Consider the following 17,906-nt stretch of genomic DNA (forward strand, 5'->3'; position numbering starts at 1 on the left):
TCACTTGTCAGAGTGGTGAAGACCCGGGCCTTGCCCTCCAGATGGTTTGGGGCAGGGCTCGAGAATTCTGCTTTAATGATTTTCTGAAGGGCCAGGATGCAGGTGTTTTATAAACACATATGTTTTATATACACGTATGTTGTCTTCTCCACAGCAGCTGCGGCAATAGAATCGGAGGGAAGCGAAGGTGGGATTTGCAGGGGATGGGAGGAGGGACGGCTGCTGCGCACCCATGCCCAGGAAATTTCCTGGAACCCATACAAACTTAGCCCTCATCTACTGAGCCTTTCCAGGCCCTGGGGAAGGTCCGCAGATGCGCACTCTTCCTAGAGATTAGAATATGCTGGGGAGGTCCCGGCCTCTGGCTGGAATTGTTACGTCCACGCCGGGCTCCAGGGTCCACAGATACACTTCGTTACCATTCTGGGCCACACAAGCAGGGAGCCTGGAGGGAGGTGGACGGAACCCTGGAGTGTGAGCAGAGCCGGCGAATTCATGCAAACTCAGCGGTTCAGCTTTACGGAGCCTGATTACGGGCCATTCTGCGGTTACACAGAGATGAACTCGGAGGCCAGTTCCTGTGCGGACACCTGCAGGGGAGGGACTGCCATTGCGTCCTCGTCCTCCTTTGTGTCCAGGGAAGGGGCTGCCTCTTCCTCTGTAGCCTGGAGAGATGATGGTGAGGTTGAAAAGCAGAGCCTGGCGCTGGTGAGGTCTCCACTCTAGCAGAGCCCCCGCCCCCTCATCTCTTGTCTGTAGCGCATGCTTTTCTGAGACAGGGTCTCACCATGTAAACTGGCTTCTAATCCCCCAGCTCCTCCCATTGACCACAGACTCCCAACTGTTAGGATTACAGACATGCCCCGCTCAGCTGAGAGCTCTTTAAACAGACACCCAACATGCTATTAAAGAATTCTCTGAGCCTGGAAGAGGAGATTGTGAAGTTTGGAGCCTGGGTGAAATGACCCAGTCTTATTACGGTTTTGATAGGCTAGATGGACAGATATGTGAAAGTCGGGCTTCTGGGGAAGAGGATGCTGGGGGAAGAGCCCTCCCCGCCTTGTCCCCATTATCTCAGTGGTGTCAGCTAGCATGGATTCCAGAGCCCTTCTGTCCACACCTGGCCGAGGTGCTGGGTCTCTGTGAAGGGCACAGCGGAGGGCTTGGGGTTGCTGAGACACTCGGGAGGCGCCGCAAGGTTGATCATGGCATCTTCAGGCACCCAGTTGTTCCCTGGTGGCTGTAAGAGGAACTCGGTCAGAACTCAGGACAGCCTGTTCTTAGCAGCATAGACAGTCCGGAGCTAAGCCCAGGGGAGCTAGAGAGAAAGGACATAGTTCTGGTTGCCATATGACTTCTGACACCTGGGTGTTACCTTGGCAAGCTAAAAGCTCGAATACATGTTTCTTCTCAGGCTCACACAATCCAGATAGCACTAATTTTAAAGACAGAGCTTCGCCAAGTAACCCTGGATGAGTTGGAGCTTGCTACATAGGCTAGGCTGGCCTTGAACTCACAGAGATCCCTTTGCCTCCTGGATACTGGGAATAAAGGCCTGCGTCACCATGCTTTGTTTTCCGAGTTAGGGTCTCACGCTTCCTAGGCTGGCTTCGAATTCCTTCTGTAGCTAAGGATGACCTTGTTGAGGGCTGGCGTCCCAGGTGTGCGCCCCCACCCTCAGCTGAGGCTGGCTTGCTTTGTGCACGCCAGGCAAGCACTCCACCAAGTGAGCTGCGCCCGCAGTCTCCAGACAGCAACTTACCGCCCAGTGATCAGAAACTTCTGGAATGGTTTGTTTTGTTTTAATCATGTTATTCCTTCGTAACCAGAGGGAACAAGCAGGCTGTCTGCTGGTTTTCGTGGGCCTCAAAGATTCACCAGATACAAACAGCACAGGAGGCATTTGGTCTGTGACTATCCCATGCTTAGGGAAGAAAAATGGTTCTTTTTCTGGAGTCTGCGGGACCAGCCTTGGGCAGTACATATGGCTGAATTCTTCCAACCCTTGTACTTCAGTGCAGAAGGATGGACGGCACAGCAGCCAGCCTCATAGACCTTGGGTGGTTTTGTCGAGTTCTGTTTTTCTCAAGCTGTGTTACTGTAGGCATAGAATTACCCTCTCTGAGTCTCTGTTGCTATGTCTATAAAATGGAGGAAATAGCACTGTGTGCCCCGATAGAAACAACAAGAGGTCAAACCCCCACTGCCTGCTCTCGCCTCTGTTTCTGCCATGTGTACCCCAGGCTTGCCTTGAGCAGCAACCCTCCTTCCTCAGCCTCCTGCGTGCTGGATGCCAGGTCTGTGCCACCATCATGTCAGTTCCTTTGGCCTCTTACAGAACAATTGTCCCCTTCCTTCTTTGTTGTGAGTGTGTGCAAAGAAAATCCCCAACCACTCCTGTGTCTTCCCCTGACCTCTGCCGAAGACTGCAGAAATGGGGACTCTACCAAGCAAAGCACGCGTCTTTGACTGGCTATGTTCTGGTGACGATGGCCTCTGACCTTTGAGGTCCCCTCTCCTATCTTTCTACCTAAAGTGGCTGCTACTCAGTTTCCTTCTGTTCAAACTGCCCTGAGCTCTTTCTTGCTCCTTCCTACGGCTGCAGGGGGAATTCAGGTGCCCCAGGTTGGAATCAGCCCCGCCCAGAGTGGCAGGACAGGAAACACCCCCACACCCAACCATGGCTGGTTTTCTGAACCCCAGCACTCTCCTGATGAGCCACCTCCACAACATACAACCAGAAGGTTGAGCTCTGAAGGTGGCCCAGGGTGGCCTCTGTTCCCATGACTTTTGCCTCACTCCCCTTAGCCACTTTTGGCCTTGTTCCACTTCCTGAGACAACAACAGCTGCTTCCTAAGCCAAGGAAGAGCCCATCCCCACTCAGCCCTCCCCTGGGTATCTGCCTGGAGTCTTTTGTCTTTACTGACGCCAGGAAAGGAGGGGATGATAGTTCCCCTTTCCTGGCCCCATGTTTGGAAGAGTAAGAGTTGAAATGCCTCAGTAAGTAACTGGGTGGATTTTGGGGCAGGGCATCTAGCACGGCAAGGTAGGATTTTTGTTTCTCAAATACAATTCTGCAGCATCCTGGGGGCGGGGGATGGAGGGGCAAGCACTGGTCTGGAAAGTTGGCCGGCTTGGTTCCTCAGGGAGATGTGCACAGGGACCTCTGCACATCCCCCCTCCCGAGTCCCCACTCCCACTGGTTCCCCGGGTACTCTCTCACAACTGGGTCCTTGAGCGGCCAAACTTTGAGTAGCATGGCCTCAGAATCAGTGGAGGACCAGAAAAAGTGTTTTGAGAGATTAAAGAAGAATTGGTAAATCTGGGGCTAGAGAGATGGCTTAGTGGTTAAGAGGACTGGCTCTTCTTATAGGGAATCTGGGTTTGGTTCCCAGTACCCAAATGGTGGCTCACTGTTGTCTGCAACTCCTGTTTCAGGGGATCCAATGACCCTCTTCTGGGCCCCACGAACGCCAGGCACACATGTGGTATACAAACATACATACATGCAAAATACTCATACACATAAAATAAAATAAATGAATCTTTTAAAAGAATTGAGAAATCTGAGTGCGGCTGTGTGGGTTTGGGCCAGACCATTGTACTCCCTGGGCCTCGATTTCATTTATAGAAGTACAGTGGAGTTGTGTTTGAGGGGCCCTTGCACTCTGATGGGCTGTGGGTTCCCAGCCCTAGCCCTAGAAGATTGGGCTGGAGGCAGAGTCTGGGAGATCCTATCTCCAACCCCGCTAACAGGTGAGATGGGATCAGAGTTTAGATACACACTAACCCGGCATCCACAGGGATCCTTCTCACTCCAATGCTGAAGAACCATGATTCTAAATGGCGTGGGAAGAGGGTACCCGCTTGGTGGAACAATGCCTACCTGGTTCTTGGTGACCCTGCCTGATTCCAGGTGGGGATCAGGGTCAATGATGGGCCAAGGAGCTCACACCCTAAAGGGCCGGTCTGGAGACGCCCACAGATCCTTTCAAGGCTGGGAGCGAGCTCTCCCTCTGGGTGGGCACAGAGATGGGTCTGGAAGTCTGACCTAGGTAGGCCCCAGAGGGGTTGATCTCAGACTTTGGCTTCCTGGGTCCTTACCGAAGCTGGGAGGTAGACCTTCTCATTCCTCTGTGTCTCCATGGCCAGCCAAGCTGAAAGAGACCCAGGAGAACCTTGAGGCCAGGAAGACCTTGAGTCATTCCCAGAATGCAGAAGGTCATGTCACCCGTGTATGGGGGAATTCCCAGAGGGAGGTAGGAGGCCCTGAAGCAGGGCGCCCCGTCTAGCTCAGCCTTTTAGGAAGGAGTCGGCATTTGAGATCTATGTGAACCAGAAAGTGGGTGAGGAAACAGTGTTCACTTCTTGAACCCTAATAAGCATAGGGAACATCTTCAGCTTGATGCTAATTGTCCCATGGGAGGCCTGACCCTCAATTTGAGAGTGGTAAAACTTTTAAGAGGTGGGACCTAGGGGGCATCTTTTTGAAGGGGTCTGTGGGCCTGTCTTCACTTCCTAGCCATGAGTGAGCAGTTCTGCCCTCACGTGAGGTATCTCTTCAGAAGCCACATGACACGAATTTTGTTTGACCCAGATGACCACCACAGGTACCCTGAGGGTTAATTTTCTTCACACACAGGTTCTGAATTGAGCTCTGAGACTCTGCATTTCTAACAGGCTACCAGAGGGGGCGCTGCTGTTTGCTGGGGAACCACAATTCCAGAGGTAAGATGCTAAGTGGCTTCAGAGTTGAGGCTATTCCCACCGTGTGTGTTCCTTTCTGGTCTCCTGTGAGGGGATCTGGGGACATGAATAAGCTGAGATTTCTTACAAGGTCGGAAGCAGGCCCAGGAAAGCCCCAGGCCCACCTTCTCTGGGATGCCACTGTAGGTATCTTTCTGGCTCTACTATTTCCTAGGCCTACAAACACAAGGCAAGCTGCCTAAGCGTCCACTTTCCTCCACTAGAAGATGGGGTGCCCCACAGCACAATAGGTTAATGGAGATGAATTGCAGGACCTCGCCTGGTCCCTGGCACTCTTAATACTGTGACATCATGTGATCTGCTTGACCTCTACCATCCAGCACAGGAGCCAGAAGCCACGCATGTCACCCAGCACAGGAATGTGGTCATGTGAAATCATACCTAAACTTCCAAAGGCTCAACATGAACACAACAACAACAACCACAATACCACGGTGTAGGGTATGAACATCAAATTTTGTTGAGGTTTTGATATGGGGTCTAGCTGTACTGCTCAGGCTGCTTTCAAATTCCTGGACTCACCTGATCCTCCTGCCTCAGTGTGAGTAGCTGAGATGACAGGCATACACTACAATATCCAGGTTTGCTTAATATCTTAGCTTTGGTTCCGTGCTGAATTTGTCATGTTTCAGGTGTATCGAATTGAATGAAATTTAATGGTTATTGTTAAAATCAGCTTTGCTAGCTTTTTGGCTCTGTTTGCTCATTCGTTTGTTTAGACACACAGCCCAGGCTAGTATTGAACTCATGATGTGTCCAAGACTGTCCTTAAGCTTCTGCCCCTCCTTTCTCTACCTTCCAAGCGCTGGGGCTATAGGTATATGCGTCCATCTTGGCTCCCTGAACTTTCATATTAAAGAGTTCCATTTCCCCAGTTAAATTGTTCTTCCCAGTGCTGGCTGCTTTATGGCTTCTCAGAAGGAAACAGCTAGGTTGTTTTGGTTTGGTTTGGTTTTTTTGAGACAGGGTTTCTCTGTATATCCCTGACTGTCCTGAGGAACTCACTCAGTAGACCAGGCTGACCTTGAACTCAGACTAAAGGGGTGCGCCAGTACACACAGCGAACAGAAGGTTGTCAGACCCACCCACAGGTCTTTCCAAGGTTGATGAAGTGTCACAGGTGTGCCCGAGCCTCCTCCCGCCATGTTGATCACTTACCTTTCTTTCTCCACCGGAGCATGAGGCTGCCAAAGGCAATCAGACCTGTCGCCAGCAGAAGGGACAAGAGCACCCAGACTGGGGCCATCATGCGGACCATTGGAATGGACACACTAGAGGAGAGATGAAAGGAGCCTGGTGGTGGTTACCAGATCAGCCATCTATGTCCTTGAGTCCCATGCGTAAGCTGAGAAAGCCAGCTTCTAGCCTGATGGCCAACGCAGCCAGGCTAGGACTGGCAGTGCACTCAGACCCCAAATGGAGGCTCTCTGGGTTCAAACCCTGGTCTTGACATTTCAGGGACATGTCACTTTGAGTAAGTGACTAAACAGCCTTCCAGACCACCGATTTTACTTCCTAGGAAGCAAGGCTGTGAGGATCAAACAAGTTGGAATGTTTAAGATACTGAGTTCAGGGGCTGGAGAGATGGCTCAGAGGTTAAGAGCACTGATTGAGGTCCTGGGTTCAATTCCCAGTTCCTACATGGCGGCTCACAACTGTCTGTAGCTATAGTTCCTGATACCCTTACACAGGCATTCTCATGCAGACAAAACATCAATGCACATAAAAATAAATTAATTAATTAAAAAAAGATACTGAGTTCAAAGAAAGACAGGTGAGGTGATTCAAGATTGTGATCCTTTGGCGCACGCCTTTAATCCCAGCACTCGGGAGGCAGAGGCAGGCGGATCTCTGTGAGTTCAAGGCCAGCCTTGTCTACAAGAGCTAGTTCCAGGACAGGCTCAAAAACCACAGAGAAACTCTGTCTCGAAAAACCAAAAAAAAAAAAAAAAAAAACAAAAAAAGATTGTGATCCTTGCACTTGGGACATAGAAGATCAGCTTCCTGATCAGGAGGTTTAGGTCATCCTCGGCTACTAAGGGAGCTGGAGGCCAGCCTGAGCTACATGAGAGAACTTATCTCAAATTAAATACTCCTCCCACTAGGAACAAATCTTAGTACAGTACCTAGCTATATTTGCTGCTAAACTATACAATTCAACAAGCAGGACTTTTTATTTTTAAACAAGGTCTCACAAACTTTTCAGCCTGACCTTGAACTTGTGGCCTCCCTAACTCTGAGTAATTGGAATTACAGATGTGCTCCTCCACATCCGGCAATAAATGGGGAGACTCACTGGCCTGAATGCGGTGTTACCAGCACCAGTTTATGGCAACACAATGCTCTAATTTAGCATCCAGTCAGGTTTCGGTCACCCGAGGAGATCAGAAGGCATGAGGGGCCAGTGTTTTAGAGATCATCCATGTGCGCTCTGCCCGGGGTACCCCATCCCTACAGGACATGTTCAGCCTGGCCTGAACCTGCTAGTGGTGACCTGAAAGTCAGGAACTGGGAGTAGGTAGAGCCCCCAGAATCCTTTGCTGCAGACTGGGATCCAGCTGTGTCAAGAAAAAGTTGGTGAATGGCTTTCATATTTTCGTGCAGCGCAGGGCTCAGAGCAAAGTATACAGGGAAACCCCTGAGCTAGGGTGACTTGAGAGAAAGAGAGATGCTTTCTGGGTCCAAGGTAGACCCTTCACCTCAGATGGCTCTGTGTGTCCAGATGAGCCCTGCGAGGGGACTGAGGCCTGAAATCTGCCTTCTGAACCACAGGCTGTGGCCACCACCAGAGGAAGTATCTGCTAGGAGGAAAGAAAGAAGAGTTGAAAGGTTGAAGAGTCACCTTGGGTCCCCTGGACTCACCTGGATGCGAGGACACGACTGGCCGTGGAGTCCTTTGGTGTGATGCTGAGCGGCCAGATGACTGGGCGGGAGCTCCCTGCATGAGGAGAGGTCGCTGTGTGAGGAGAGCTCCCAGCATATGGAGAGGTTCCTGGGGAAGGGGAGGTTCCTGCAGACCAGGCTGGGGTTGCTGTGTGAGGAGAGCTCCCAGCACATGGAGAGGTTTCTGGGAGAACCTGGGAGGTTTCTGAAGACCAGGCTGGGGCTGCCTCCGTGAACACAGGGGCCTTAGCCTCTGTCTTCCCCTGCTTGACTGTGACGACTGTCGGGTGGAGACCAGGAGAAGCTATAAGTCCAAAAACAATACCTCAGCACCTTCCCTGGCCCTTGAGCTCCACCCAGACATTTGAACATAAACCTTTCCAATCTCTCAGGATGTCTTCAAACTAAAACACTTCCCAGGAGGCAAGCAGAGGCCTAAGTGAAGCCCTTAGAACAAGAAGACCCTGGACCAGGCACATCTATGCGTAATCTGTTCTGTAGACATAGACCCTACCCCCAAAGTCCTGTCCTACATCCTGGTCCTCCCCTTAGTCCAGGCCAGGGTCACCTCTTCTCTGACCAAAAAGCAACGTCTCCATCTGCCCAGCGCTGAACCTCCTGACCCCAATGGTCCCGGTAAGGCCTAACTTCCTTCAGCTCCCAAAAGCTGGGCAGAGCAAGGTGGCAAAGACAGGTCTGAGGTCAGGGCCAATGTCTGGCTCATCCCCAGATCCTGAGGAAGAGCTTTGGGTCAGTGCCCAGTTCCTTTGAGCCACTGTGGCTTCTGAGGTTGTTGGGAACAGCTGGGTGGCCCTCACGCTATGTTTCCTGAAATGGAGAAGGGGAAAGAAAGCCATTGACTCACTCAGTTCTGGGAGCTGAGTCTGCCAGGCTATTGCCTTGGGCTGCAGGATCCTCGTAGCTGTGAGAGGTTGGAAGGAGGGGTTGGGGGAAGTAGGGCAGCAGGTGCCAGTGGGGGTGGGACTGTCCCTTCTTCCTAAAGGAAACGGAGAGGCTGCTCTCAGGGAGATAGACATTGCCACAGTGGGCCTCGCATTCTCAGTAGAGGTGCCATTGTTGTCTCCTCCGAGCCAATCGGAGGCCATAACTGGCAGATCCCAGTGGATTCTGGGTCTTCCCCACCTGCTGCCCATATTAGTCTCTCATTGGATCAGGTCTTCTATGTTTCTTGCCCCAGCCTGCTTCTTTCATATCACCCTTTGCACGGACACCTGCATTTCTAAAACACACATCAGATCCTATTGCCTCATGCTTTGGAAGCCATCAGTGGCTCCCCATTTTAGCTGTAAGCTGAAACACCGTCTGCAAGTCACCTCTTTCCCCACGGGGAACTCATGGAGCCATGCAGAGATGCCCTGTGTTCAGGGCCACCCTCTCTACTGCTGTGCCTTTGCCAGGTTGTCCCTTTGTGAAACCATTCTCTTACACCTCTGCCTAAATCTCCCCCTCACCTCTGCCCCCAACCCCTGCCCTGTCTTCCATCATCAGCTTGAGAGTTAAGTCCCAGTAACATGGAGGAATTCTCCCTTTCCTTTGTGTGCCCCTATATCCCGTGTTTGTCTCCTGGGGAGCTAGTGCTCACTTTGACTACAACTATGGATTTGCAGGGTCTCCCACGGGGCTGGGATTCCTCAAGGGCCAGCATCCCAAGGTCTTTTCTGACGACACCCAACCTGGACATTCTGGGATTGCTCTCCACTCTCAAGTCTAATGCTCGGTCATTTACTTGTGTTTTTTCTAAGTAGCTGACTAAATCTTCTGTAAGTCAAAAGCAGCTTCCTATTTTGTGTGTTTCTAAGCCTCTGTGCCTTGCCTAGGGCCTCCAGAAGTTGAGAAATAGAGGATGTGATAATGGATATGCCCCGCCTAGATTGGCCCTGGAGGCTGTTAATTCCCTCTGGCTTGTTAACTTTGCAGGGATTCTGGGAGCTGGTTGTTAAATGTTTGGCAGATAGAAACTGGCTTTGCAGGAGGGAGTGTTGCTACCAGAGAAACCTATAAACATTACAGGCCAGTGTCCTCAGTGGCTGTGGGGGCACCCACTGACACAGCCCTCGTCATTGGCAGGATGAGCTGTCATCAGAAGCCAACCAGCTCTGGCATGAAAAGATGAAAAGGCATGGATCACATACCTCAAAGAGGTGACAAGAGCTCAGGGCAAGAACCAGACACAAGAGAGTGTCAAAACTAGAGAACACTAGACTGGGCGTGGTGGCACAGGACCTTAGTCCCAGTGCTCAGGAGGCAGAGACAGGTAGATCTCTGTGAGTTCTAGGCCAGTCAGAGGAGTCAGAGCTGCATAGTGAGACATCATCTAAACAGCCAAATAAATAAAAGAAATAAAGGTAGAGCTAATTCACAATTAGGGAAAAAAAGATGTCTGTGCACTGTTAAGAGATGAAAGAGACCGGGACCTTCTGACTAACAGAACCTACTCGAGGAGTATCCTTCTACTGCTCCAGCATTAGGGATGCAGCCCAGGGTCTTACCCACAGCTGGCCCTCTGAGCCACACCCTCCTCTCATCAGTGAGGCTTTATTGCTGCTGTTAGTGTCTGGTTGGTTTACTTTTATTTCCCTGAACTGTCATAGAGACTCAGGAGTGAAAGAGAATGGGCTTTGAGGACAGACCGGGGCTTAGGATGGGTCCTAGCTCCTGGGCCCGTCTTTCGCACAGAGATACAGGTTGCAGTGATCTGGGTTTGAGTCCTGCCTGCTCTGCTTCCTGCCTCGACCTTAGGCCAGTTGCTGAGTGTCTTGGAGTGTCTCTGTGTCCCATGTGGGACATGGTAGTTCAGAGATCTACCTAGGTCTCACTGGCTGAGACAGGACTGTCTGTACTCTGGACCCCTCTAGTTTTCCTCCCTTCGGTTCTCCATGCAGAAGGTGGAAAAAATGCAGAGACCATCAGCATAGTGAAGCCAGCTCATGGCTTAGGGAACACTGCGAGCTGGGCCTGGGAGGCGACCATGATTAATCTGGGCTCAGAAGGTTGTGAGAGCATTTGTGACACAGGAAATCTGCAGGTCCTTCCTTGTCACCTGAGATGATCATCTTGTCCTCATCCTCTCTCCCCCAAGACATCCAGGTTAAGAGCGACAGGTGTGACCACATTTTGCTCTATGAAATCCTAACAGGGAGACTTGCCAGAGCAAAGGGACAACTGAGGCTTCTCTGAGTTGTTTCCAGTGCTCAGCAGGTGTCCCTACTGACTCCTCAAGTCCTAGAGAAGGCCTGATGAGGTTGGTACCAAGACTGCCCCCTTCTGTAATAGGAAACTGTTTCCACGGTTCAGATCCTCTTGCTCATCCCACCCAGGCCATGGGGAGAGCCGTTCGTTACCTGGAAAGATGATGAGAGACACTTCAAAAGATTCATCGAAGCCCAGTCTGTCAATCCCGCACCAGTACTTCCCCGAGTCCTTCACGGTAAGGTTCCTCATGGTCACCGTCATCGAGAGCTCTCGGGGCCTGTCTCGGATGGACATCCGGCCCCGTACCACCTCCTGGTTCTGACTTGAGTAGACAATGTCGGAGCATCGGGACAGGATGAGGCCACCCTCTCGACACCAGTACTTCCTGTGTCCCCTCATTTTCTTCTCATAGGTGCACTGCAGGGACACGCTGTCACCTTCAAATCCACTGACCTCCTTTGGGCCCTTCAGGGCTTCATAACCTGAAAACGCAGCATGAATGGAGACGGGATGTCTATGGATCCAAGTACTGGGCCCAGACCGGAAGCTCCCATTTTCACAGGGAGAGAGGGAGGCTTTCTTGTCAGATCTTCTGAGGCAGCCTTAAAAAGCCCCAGGGTTCTCTTCTTCTAGGGAACCTTAAGACAAACCTGCCACTCTTTCCTTAAACACCATTAATTGAAAGGAATAGACAAAGTTCTAGACTCAGATTGCTGGGAGTCCGAGTCCCAGCCTTGGCATTCCGTAGCTTCGTGATGTCGTGCAAGTTGCTTAACCCATCTAAGTTTTCTCGTCTATAGAGGATATTAACATTCTCCTTCACTGCATTTGAGAGATGTGAGCCAGGCTGGCCAGATGGCTCAAGGGGTAAAAGCACTTGCTGCTAAGCCCAACAAAGTGAGTCTAAGACTCAAGAAGAAGAGAACAGATCACAAAGGTTGTACGCTGACCTTCCCACATGTGCTGTGTCTTTTGTGTACTAATGCGAGCTCATATGTGCATACACACACATGAGGAATACATGTCATAAAGACTTCAGAAAACAGACTGAGTTAATTTATATATTATTAAGGAAAAACTAAACAAACATGCCCAACTGAGCAGTTATAAGATGCATCCTAATTTTTAGGTCTTAATGGGTTAAGGAAGCCCAGCATAGTGGGCTCCCTTGTGGTCACAGCTGCTTGAGATCAGGGCAAGTTCAAGTCTGAAACAGCGGAAAGGGAGCTGTGGATGCAGCTTAGCATGGGGCACTCACTCAGCGTGCTCCAGTGCCTAGGTTCCACCCTCCTCTGAGCATTGCAGAAAAGAAATAAAAGATAAAAATGATAAGAGCAAAGGAAGCTCCCCTGTAGGTGCGTTCTAGCTACCCTTCTCTCTCTCTCTCTCTCTCTCTCTCTCTCTCTCTCTCTCTCTCTCTCACACACACACACACACACACATGCACACACACGCACACACACGATAACAATAATAAATCAAAATTTAAAAATAAGTAAAGCAAGAAAAAAAATGAAAGCAAAGAAAGAGAAGCAAGTTTAGTAGAAATCCAACCAAGTTAGCTGAGTTAACAAGCTAAGTAGATGCATCTCTGTGATCCGAGAAGCTCAGCTCCTTTTACACTTGCACAGCCACACAGAGGCCACAAACAGGCATGAAGAAGACCCCTGGGTCTGAGCTCAAAATCACCAGGTGCTATGCCCAGGGTTGCCTGGCTGAGGATGGCTTAGCTGGGATGAAATGGAGAAGTTTCTTCCTCCACCCCACCTCCTCATGGGAAAGAGCGGCTCTGCAGACCAGAAGAGTGAGCTCAGGCCCGCACCTGCCTGCCCGTCCATCCCTGTCACCGCCATTCCCCCTCACCTGGGAGCACCAGGCAGCTCCACAGCAGGACTAGAGGCCGCATGGTAGGTGATGGACACGGTGGGAGCAGATGCCTCAGTTGCCTGCTCCTTCGGGCCACTAGGGGCTTTTAGCTTCGAGCAGAAAGGCCAGGCTGGAACCAGGAAGGGAGGGGAGGGGCGTGCATCCCCTTGTCCAGCCCAGTCTCAGAGGCGCCTCTGCTTTTCCGCCTGCTTCCCTGTGTCAGTTACTGCAGCCTGCAGACCCGTACCAACCTTCTCCGAAACCCCAGTTCCTGCTTAACCTTAATCTAAGATCTGAGCACCACAGCTCTGCCGGTGACATCCAGGAGTCTGCAGGATCTGATGGGAGAAAACTTGCATCGTGGCCTTTAGGAACCTCTGATAGATTGCTTTCCCTTCTATTAAGAATCTCCAAGCCAAGCCGGGCGGTGGTGGCGCACGCCTTTAATCCCAGCACTTGGGAGGTTGAGGTAGGCAGATCTCTGTGAGTTCGAGGCCAGCCTGGTCTACAGAGCGAGTTTCAGGACAAGCTCCAAAGATACAGAGAAACCCTGTCTGGAAAAACCAAAACCAAACAAACCCTGAAACAATCAGTTGTTGCTGACATCCCAAATTTTATGTATACTCCTCGCTGTTTGGAAAGTTATTAATTGTTAGACCTGCCCCTAGATCTGAGTCTCCAAGAGCTAAATATGGAAGCATATTTATCGACTAGTATATCACTAATGACATGCTTAAAACTATTTCCCTGTTTTTAGTATTTTAATATAAGTTTATTATTTTCATTTATTATTATTAGTAGTAAACAGTATTAGTATTTTGATTTTTTTTTGAGACAGGGTTTCTCTGTGTAACAGCCCTGGCTGTCCTGGAATTTGCTCTGTCTGTCATTCTAGCCTTGAACTCATAGAGATCTGTCTGCCTCTGCCTCCTGAGTGCTGAGAGTAAAGGCGTGCAGCCCCCCATTTTCATTTTATTTTTTTTTGTGTATGAATGTTTTGCCTGCATTTATGTCTGTGGACCATGTGTGTGCAGAGCCCACAGAGAGAGGGCGCTGGATCTCCCGGGGCTGGAGTTACAGGCCGCTGTGGGGGCCCCCGTGAATGGTGAGAATTAAGCCTGGGTCCTGAATGAAAAGCAGGAGCTCTTTTTTTTAAATATTTATTTATTATGTATACAATAGTCTGTCTGTGTGTATGCCTGCAGATCAGAAGAGGGCACCAGACCCCATTACAGATGGTTGTGAGCCACCATATGGTTGCTGGGAATTGAACTCAGGACCTTTGGAAGAGCAGGCAGTGCTCTTAACCTCTGAGCCATCTCTCCAGCCCCAAAAGCAGGAGCTCTTAACCGCCGAGCCATCCCTCCAGCCCTCAGTTTTTAGTTTACTAAAATGTTAAATTATATTTTCAGAGGACAACTTCGTATAGTCCACCTTCCACCTTTCCGTGGCTTCCAGGAATCAAACTGAGGTCACCAAGCTTGTGTGGAAAGTGCTTTTTACCCCATGAGACGTCTTGTGACCCTTATTTTAAACAACTGTCCATGTTTCATAAGTGGGTGTGTATGGACTATTATTTTGAGAGGGAGATCTATAAGCTTCTCCACGCAGCTAAAGAGTTCAGTGGTACTGGTACAACCTCCTTCCTTCCTTCCTTCCTTCCTTCCTTCCTTCCTTCCTTCCTTCTTTTCCTTCCTTCCTTCCTTCCTTCCTTCTTTCTTTCTTTCTTTCTTTCTTTCTTTCTTTCTTTCTCTCTTATTCTTTATTTTTCTTTCATACAATACACGCCAACTGCAGTTTCCCTCCCTTCACTCCTCCCAGTTTCCCCTCTGCCCTCCACTCTTCCCCAGACCCACTGCTCCTGTTTCCCTTCAGAAAAGAATAGGCCTCCCAGGGATTATCAACCAAAGACTGCAAAACAAGTTTTAAGACTGGGCGGATCTCTGTGAGTTCGAGACCAGCCTGGTCTACAAGAGCTAGTTCCAGGACAGGCTCCAAAGCCACAGAGAAACCCTGTCTCGAAAAACCAAAAAAAAAAAAAAAAAAAAAGGACTGGGCCCAAACCCTTATATTATGGCCGAGAGAGGTAACCCAGTAGGAGAAAAAGGGTTCCAAAGGTAAGCAAAACAGTCAGAGACACGGCCACTTCCACTGTTAGGAGCCCTACAAGAACACCAAGCTAAACCAGGCGGTGGTGGCGCACGCGCTTTTAATCCAAGTACTCCTGAGGCAAAAGAAGGTCAATTTCTGAGTTCGAGGTCAGCCTAGTCTACAGAGTGAGTTCTAGGACAGCCAGGGCTATGCAGGGAAACCCTGTCTTGAAAAATCAAAACAAACAAACAACCCCCCCCAAAAAACCCCAAAACAAAACAAGTCAAAAACCCCACCAAGCTAACAACCATAGCACAGAGGACTGAGCACAGCCCCATGCAGGTTTCTCTCCGTGATTTCTGCTCCAGTCTCTGTGAACTCCTATAAACTCAGTTTATCTGAGTCTGTGTGCCGTGCTCTCTGACCTTTACCTTTCTGGCTCCTACAAGTCTTCCTCCTCCTCTTTCATGGGGTTTGCCTGAGCTCAGAGGGAGGGGACCTGATGGAGATCTCTAATTTGGGCTTCCTCTGCACCTCATGTTTGGCTGTGGGTCTCTGCATCCCATCAGCTCCTGGAAGACGCCTCTGTGCTGGTGATAGCGCTAGGCACCAATCTATGAGTTTAGCAATATATCATTAGGAATAATTTTATTGATTTTTCTCTACCCTAGGTCCTCAGTTTCCGGTTCCTGGTCATCCAGGCAGTGTGGCGCATGAGCTCCCTTTCAGAGCTTAGGTCTCAAGTTTGCAGTTATTGGTTGGTTGGCCATTCCTGTAAGAACTGCTCCTCCATTGTCCCCACCGCCCTGTGTCTCCCCCCACCCCCAACCTGCTCTCTAGCAGGCAGGATGGATCGAAGGTTTTGTGGTTGGGTTGGTGACCCAGTTCCACCGTCAGTGGTACAACTTTTAATGACCAATTGAACAGCTCTTGGGACCAGCATCCCCGCTCCACACTCCCTATCCGGGGCGCAGTACCTCTATTGGCCACCGAGAGGCGGTGCAGGCAGGGCTGAGCTGAGCTGAGCTGAGCTAAACTGGATGGAGCCTTGGGCCAGCGGCCTTGGAAAGGTCCTTCCCCAGAACCGCAGCTTTGTCTTGCCGGGCGCTTACAAAAGTGAATCGGTGCGATGTTTCCTTTTCGCAGACTTGCATAATCCTTCAAGGGACCAGAACAAACACTCACGCTAGAGGGAGCTCTGAACCGTTTTCCAAAATAACTGTCTCGCAAAGTTCGTATGGAGTCTAAGCAAATGTTTATATAATAATGTAAGAAAGAAGGGAAGGCGAGGAGGGTTGTAGCAGTTAAAGCATTAACTGGATGGTTGTGGGAGGACAGTTCAGTTTGTTCTTGTGGCTCTGGTAACAGACGGCATAAAGATTACGCTTATTTATTTATTGCTGCTTTTTTTTTTTTTGGACAGGGTTTCTCTGTGTAGCCTTGGCTGTCCTGGAACTCACTCTGTAGACCAGGCTGGCCTCAAACTCACAGAAATCCACCTGCCTCTGCCTCCCGAGTGCAGGGATTAAAGGTGTGCGCCACTACCTCCCGGCTAGCCTATTTATTTTTTGTGTATATGTGTACGTGAGCACACGCAGGTTATGGCATGCTGTAGAAGTAGAAGGCAGAGGACAGCTTGCAGGATTCACTTCTCTCCTTCCACCCTGGGGGCTCATGGGATATACCACAGGTTGTCTTGTTAGACTGTAAGAGCCTTTATGCATTGAGCCATGTCCTCAGCACGAGGGCACACGTCTTGATCCCACAGCAAGTGGCCGACGGCTGCTATTTACTGGCATGGACCGTTTCACCTTGAAACCCTACAGACTTCAGCCCGGAATATGAGTTCCCTTGTGTATAGATTATCCAATCAAGTAGTTATTGCAGTTTGAAAAACAAGCAAACACCGCCCACAAGGTAATATCTACTTTAGCTTTTCATAGTGCATTTCTGCATGTTTTCCTGTTCTCACTTCCTATGCCTAACTTATCGTGATAAGTGGGGCAGGCGCTTGGCACTTCACTATATTTTCTAGGGCCTGGCCCCTGACATATTGAAATATGTGCTGCTTGGTAATAAATTGTTTTCTTTTCATTTCTTCTCCCTAGAACAGTTGGGATATTATATTATAATTTAAAGAAATGAATCATATGAGCAGGCACGTTATTTATGATTGTCCTTTCCGGGGAATACAGGAGATGTTCCCAAATGCTTATTTATATCCAAGGAGCATTGGGTCTGCAGCTTGTCCTCCGTGCTCTCTTCCTGCATGTTTGAACATCCTTCACCTCTGCTCTCCCAGCTCTGTATCTAGCCCAGGAGCTGACCTCGAGGGCTCGAGCTATGGCTCATGGACTAAGAGCATTGAGCAATTGATTCGAAGCACCCAAATGGCGGCTCATAACCATCTGTAATTCCAGTGCCAGAGGAGATGATGCCCCTTCTGGTCTCTGTGAGTACCAGCCGTACACACAGTGTATATACATATACGGGACAAAAACACTCATATACATAAAATAATTTTAAAAAACTGTTGGAAACAAAACATCCTCCAAGCCAGAGGACACTGTGGGAGAGAGAGTGTGGGGGTGGGGGCATCTAGGTTGTTTCCAGGTTCTGGCTATTACAAATAATGTTGCTATGAACATAGCTGAGCACATGTCCTTGTGGTATAAGTGTGTCTACTTTGGGTATAGGCCCAAAAGCCATATTGCTGGGTCTTTAGGTAGCTTGATTCCTAATTTTCCAAGAAATCACCATACTGATTTCCACAGTTGCTGTACAAGTTTGCACTCCCACCAGCAATGGAGGAGTGCTCCCCTTATTTTACATCTTCTCCAGCATAAGCTGTCATCAGTGTTTCTGATATTAGCCATTCTGATCTGTGTTAGATGGTATTTCAGAGTTGGTTTGGTTTTGTTTTGTTCCCCTTGGGGTGGACGGAGTGGACGGAGCAAGCTCCTATTCCAACTCCTCGTTCCAAAAACCCATTTAATATATTGTCCTCAGATAGAGGACGTATCAGATATTAAACTGATAAGAACAGATACTACACTTGCTTTTATCCAAAAGGCTGAGAAGCGAT

General features: G+C 49.7%; 1 protein-coding gene and 1 pseudogene across 2 annotated transcripts; both read right to left on the bottom strand.

Moving 5' to 3' along the window:
- On the bottom strand, positions 1–12,860 carry Cd300lg (CD300 molecule like family member g). Of its 2 annotated transcripts, XM_042054963.1 has the most exons (8): positions 12,728–12,860; positions 11,014–11,346; positions 8,517–8,648; positions 7,631–7,955; positions 5,927–6,039; positions 4,106–4,158; positions 1,121–1,240; positions 1–665 (listed from the first exon to the last, which is right to left on the bottom strand). In XM_042054963.1, the coding sequence occupies exons 1-8, from the start codon at positions 12,768–12,770 to the stop codon at positions 549–551; spliced, it is 1,236 nt and encodes a 411-aa protein (XP_041910897.1). In that variant the 5' UTR covers positions 12,771–12,860; the 3' UTR covers positions 1–548. The 2 variants fall into 2 exon arrangements, with proteins under 2 accessions (XP_041910897.1, XP_038182648.1); XM_038326720.1 differs by lacking the exons at positions 11,014–11,346; positions 12,728–12,860 and having other exon boundaries at positions 7,631–7,931; positions 8,517–10,881.
- A 4,880-nt stretch (positions 12,861–17,740) lies between these two features.
- Positions 17,741–17,906, bottom strand: LOC119813908 (annotated as a pseudogene).

This window comes from Arvicola amphibius, chromosome 4 (assembly GCF_903992535.2).
Source record: "Arvicola amphibius chromosome 4, mArvAmp1.2, whole genome shotgun sequence".
Lineage (NCBI taxonomy): Eukaryota > Metazoa > Chordata > Mammalia > Rodentia > Cricetidae > Arvicola > Arvicola amphibius.

Bases quoted from the DNA above. Each gene is read 5' to 3' on its own strand.
- Cd300lg (XM_042054963.1), bottom strand. From the start codon at position 12,770: ATGCGGCCTCTAGTCCTGCTGTGGAGCTGCCTGGTGCTCCCAG. The intron at 8,649-11,013 runs GTAACGAACGGC...CGTTTCCTTTAG, and splicing joins GTCTCTCATCATCTTTCCAG to GAAGAAGGGACAGTCCCACC. The intron at 666-1,120 runs GTGTGGACAGAA...TCATCTCTCCAG, and splicing joins AGACCCAGCACCTCGGCCAG to GCTACAGAGGAAGAGGCAGC.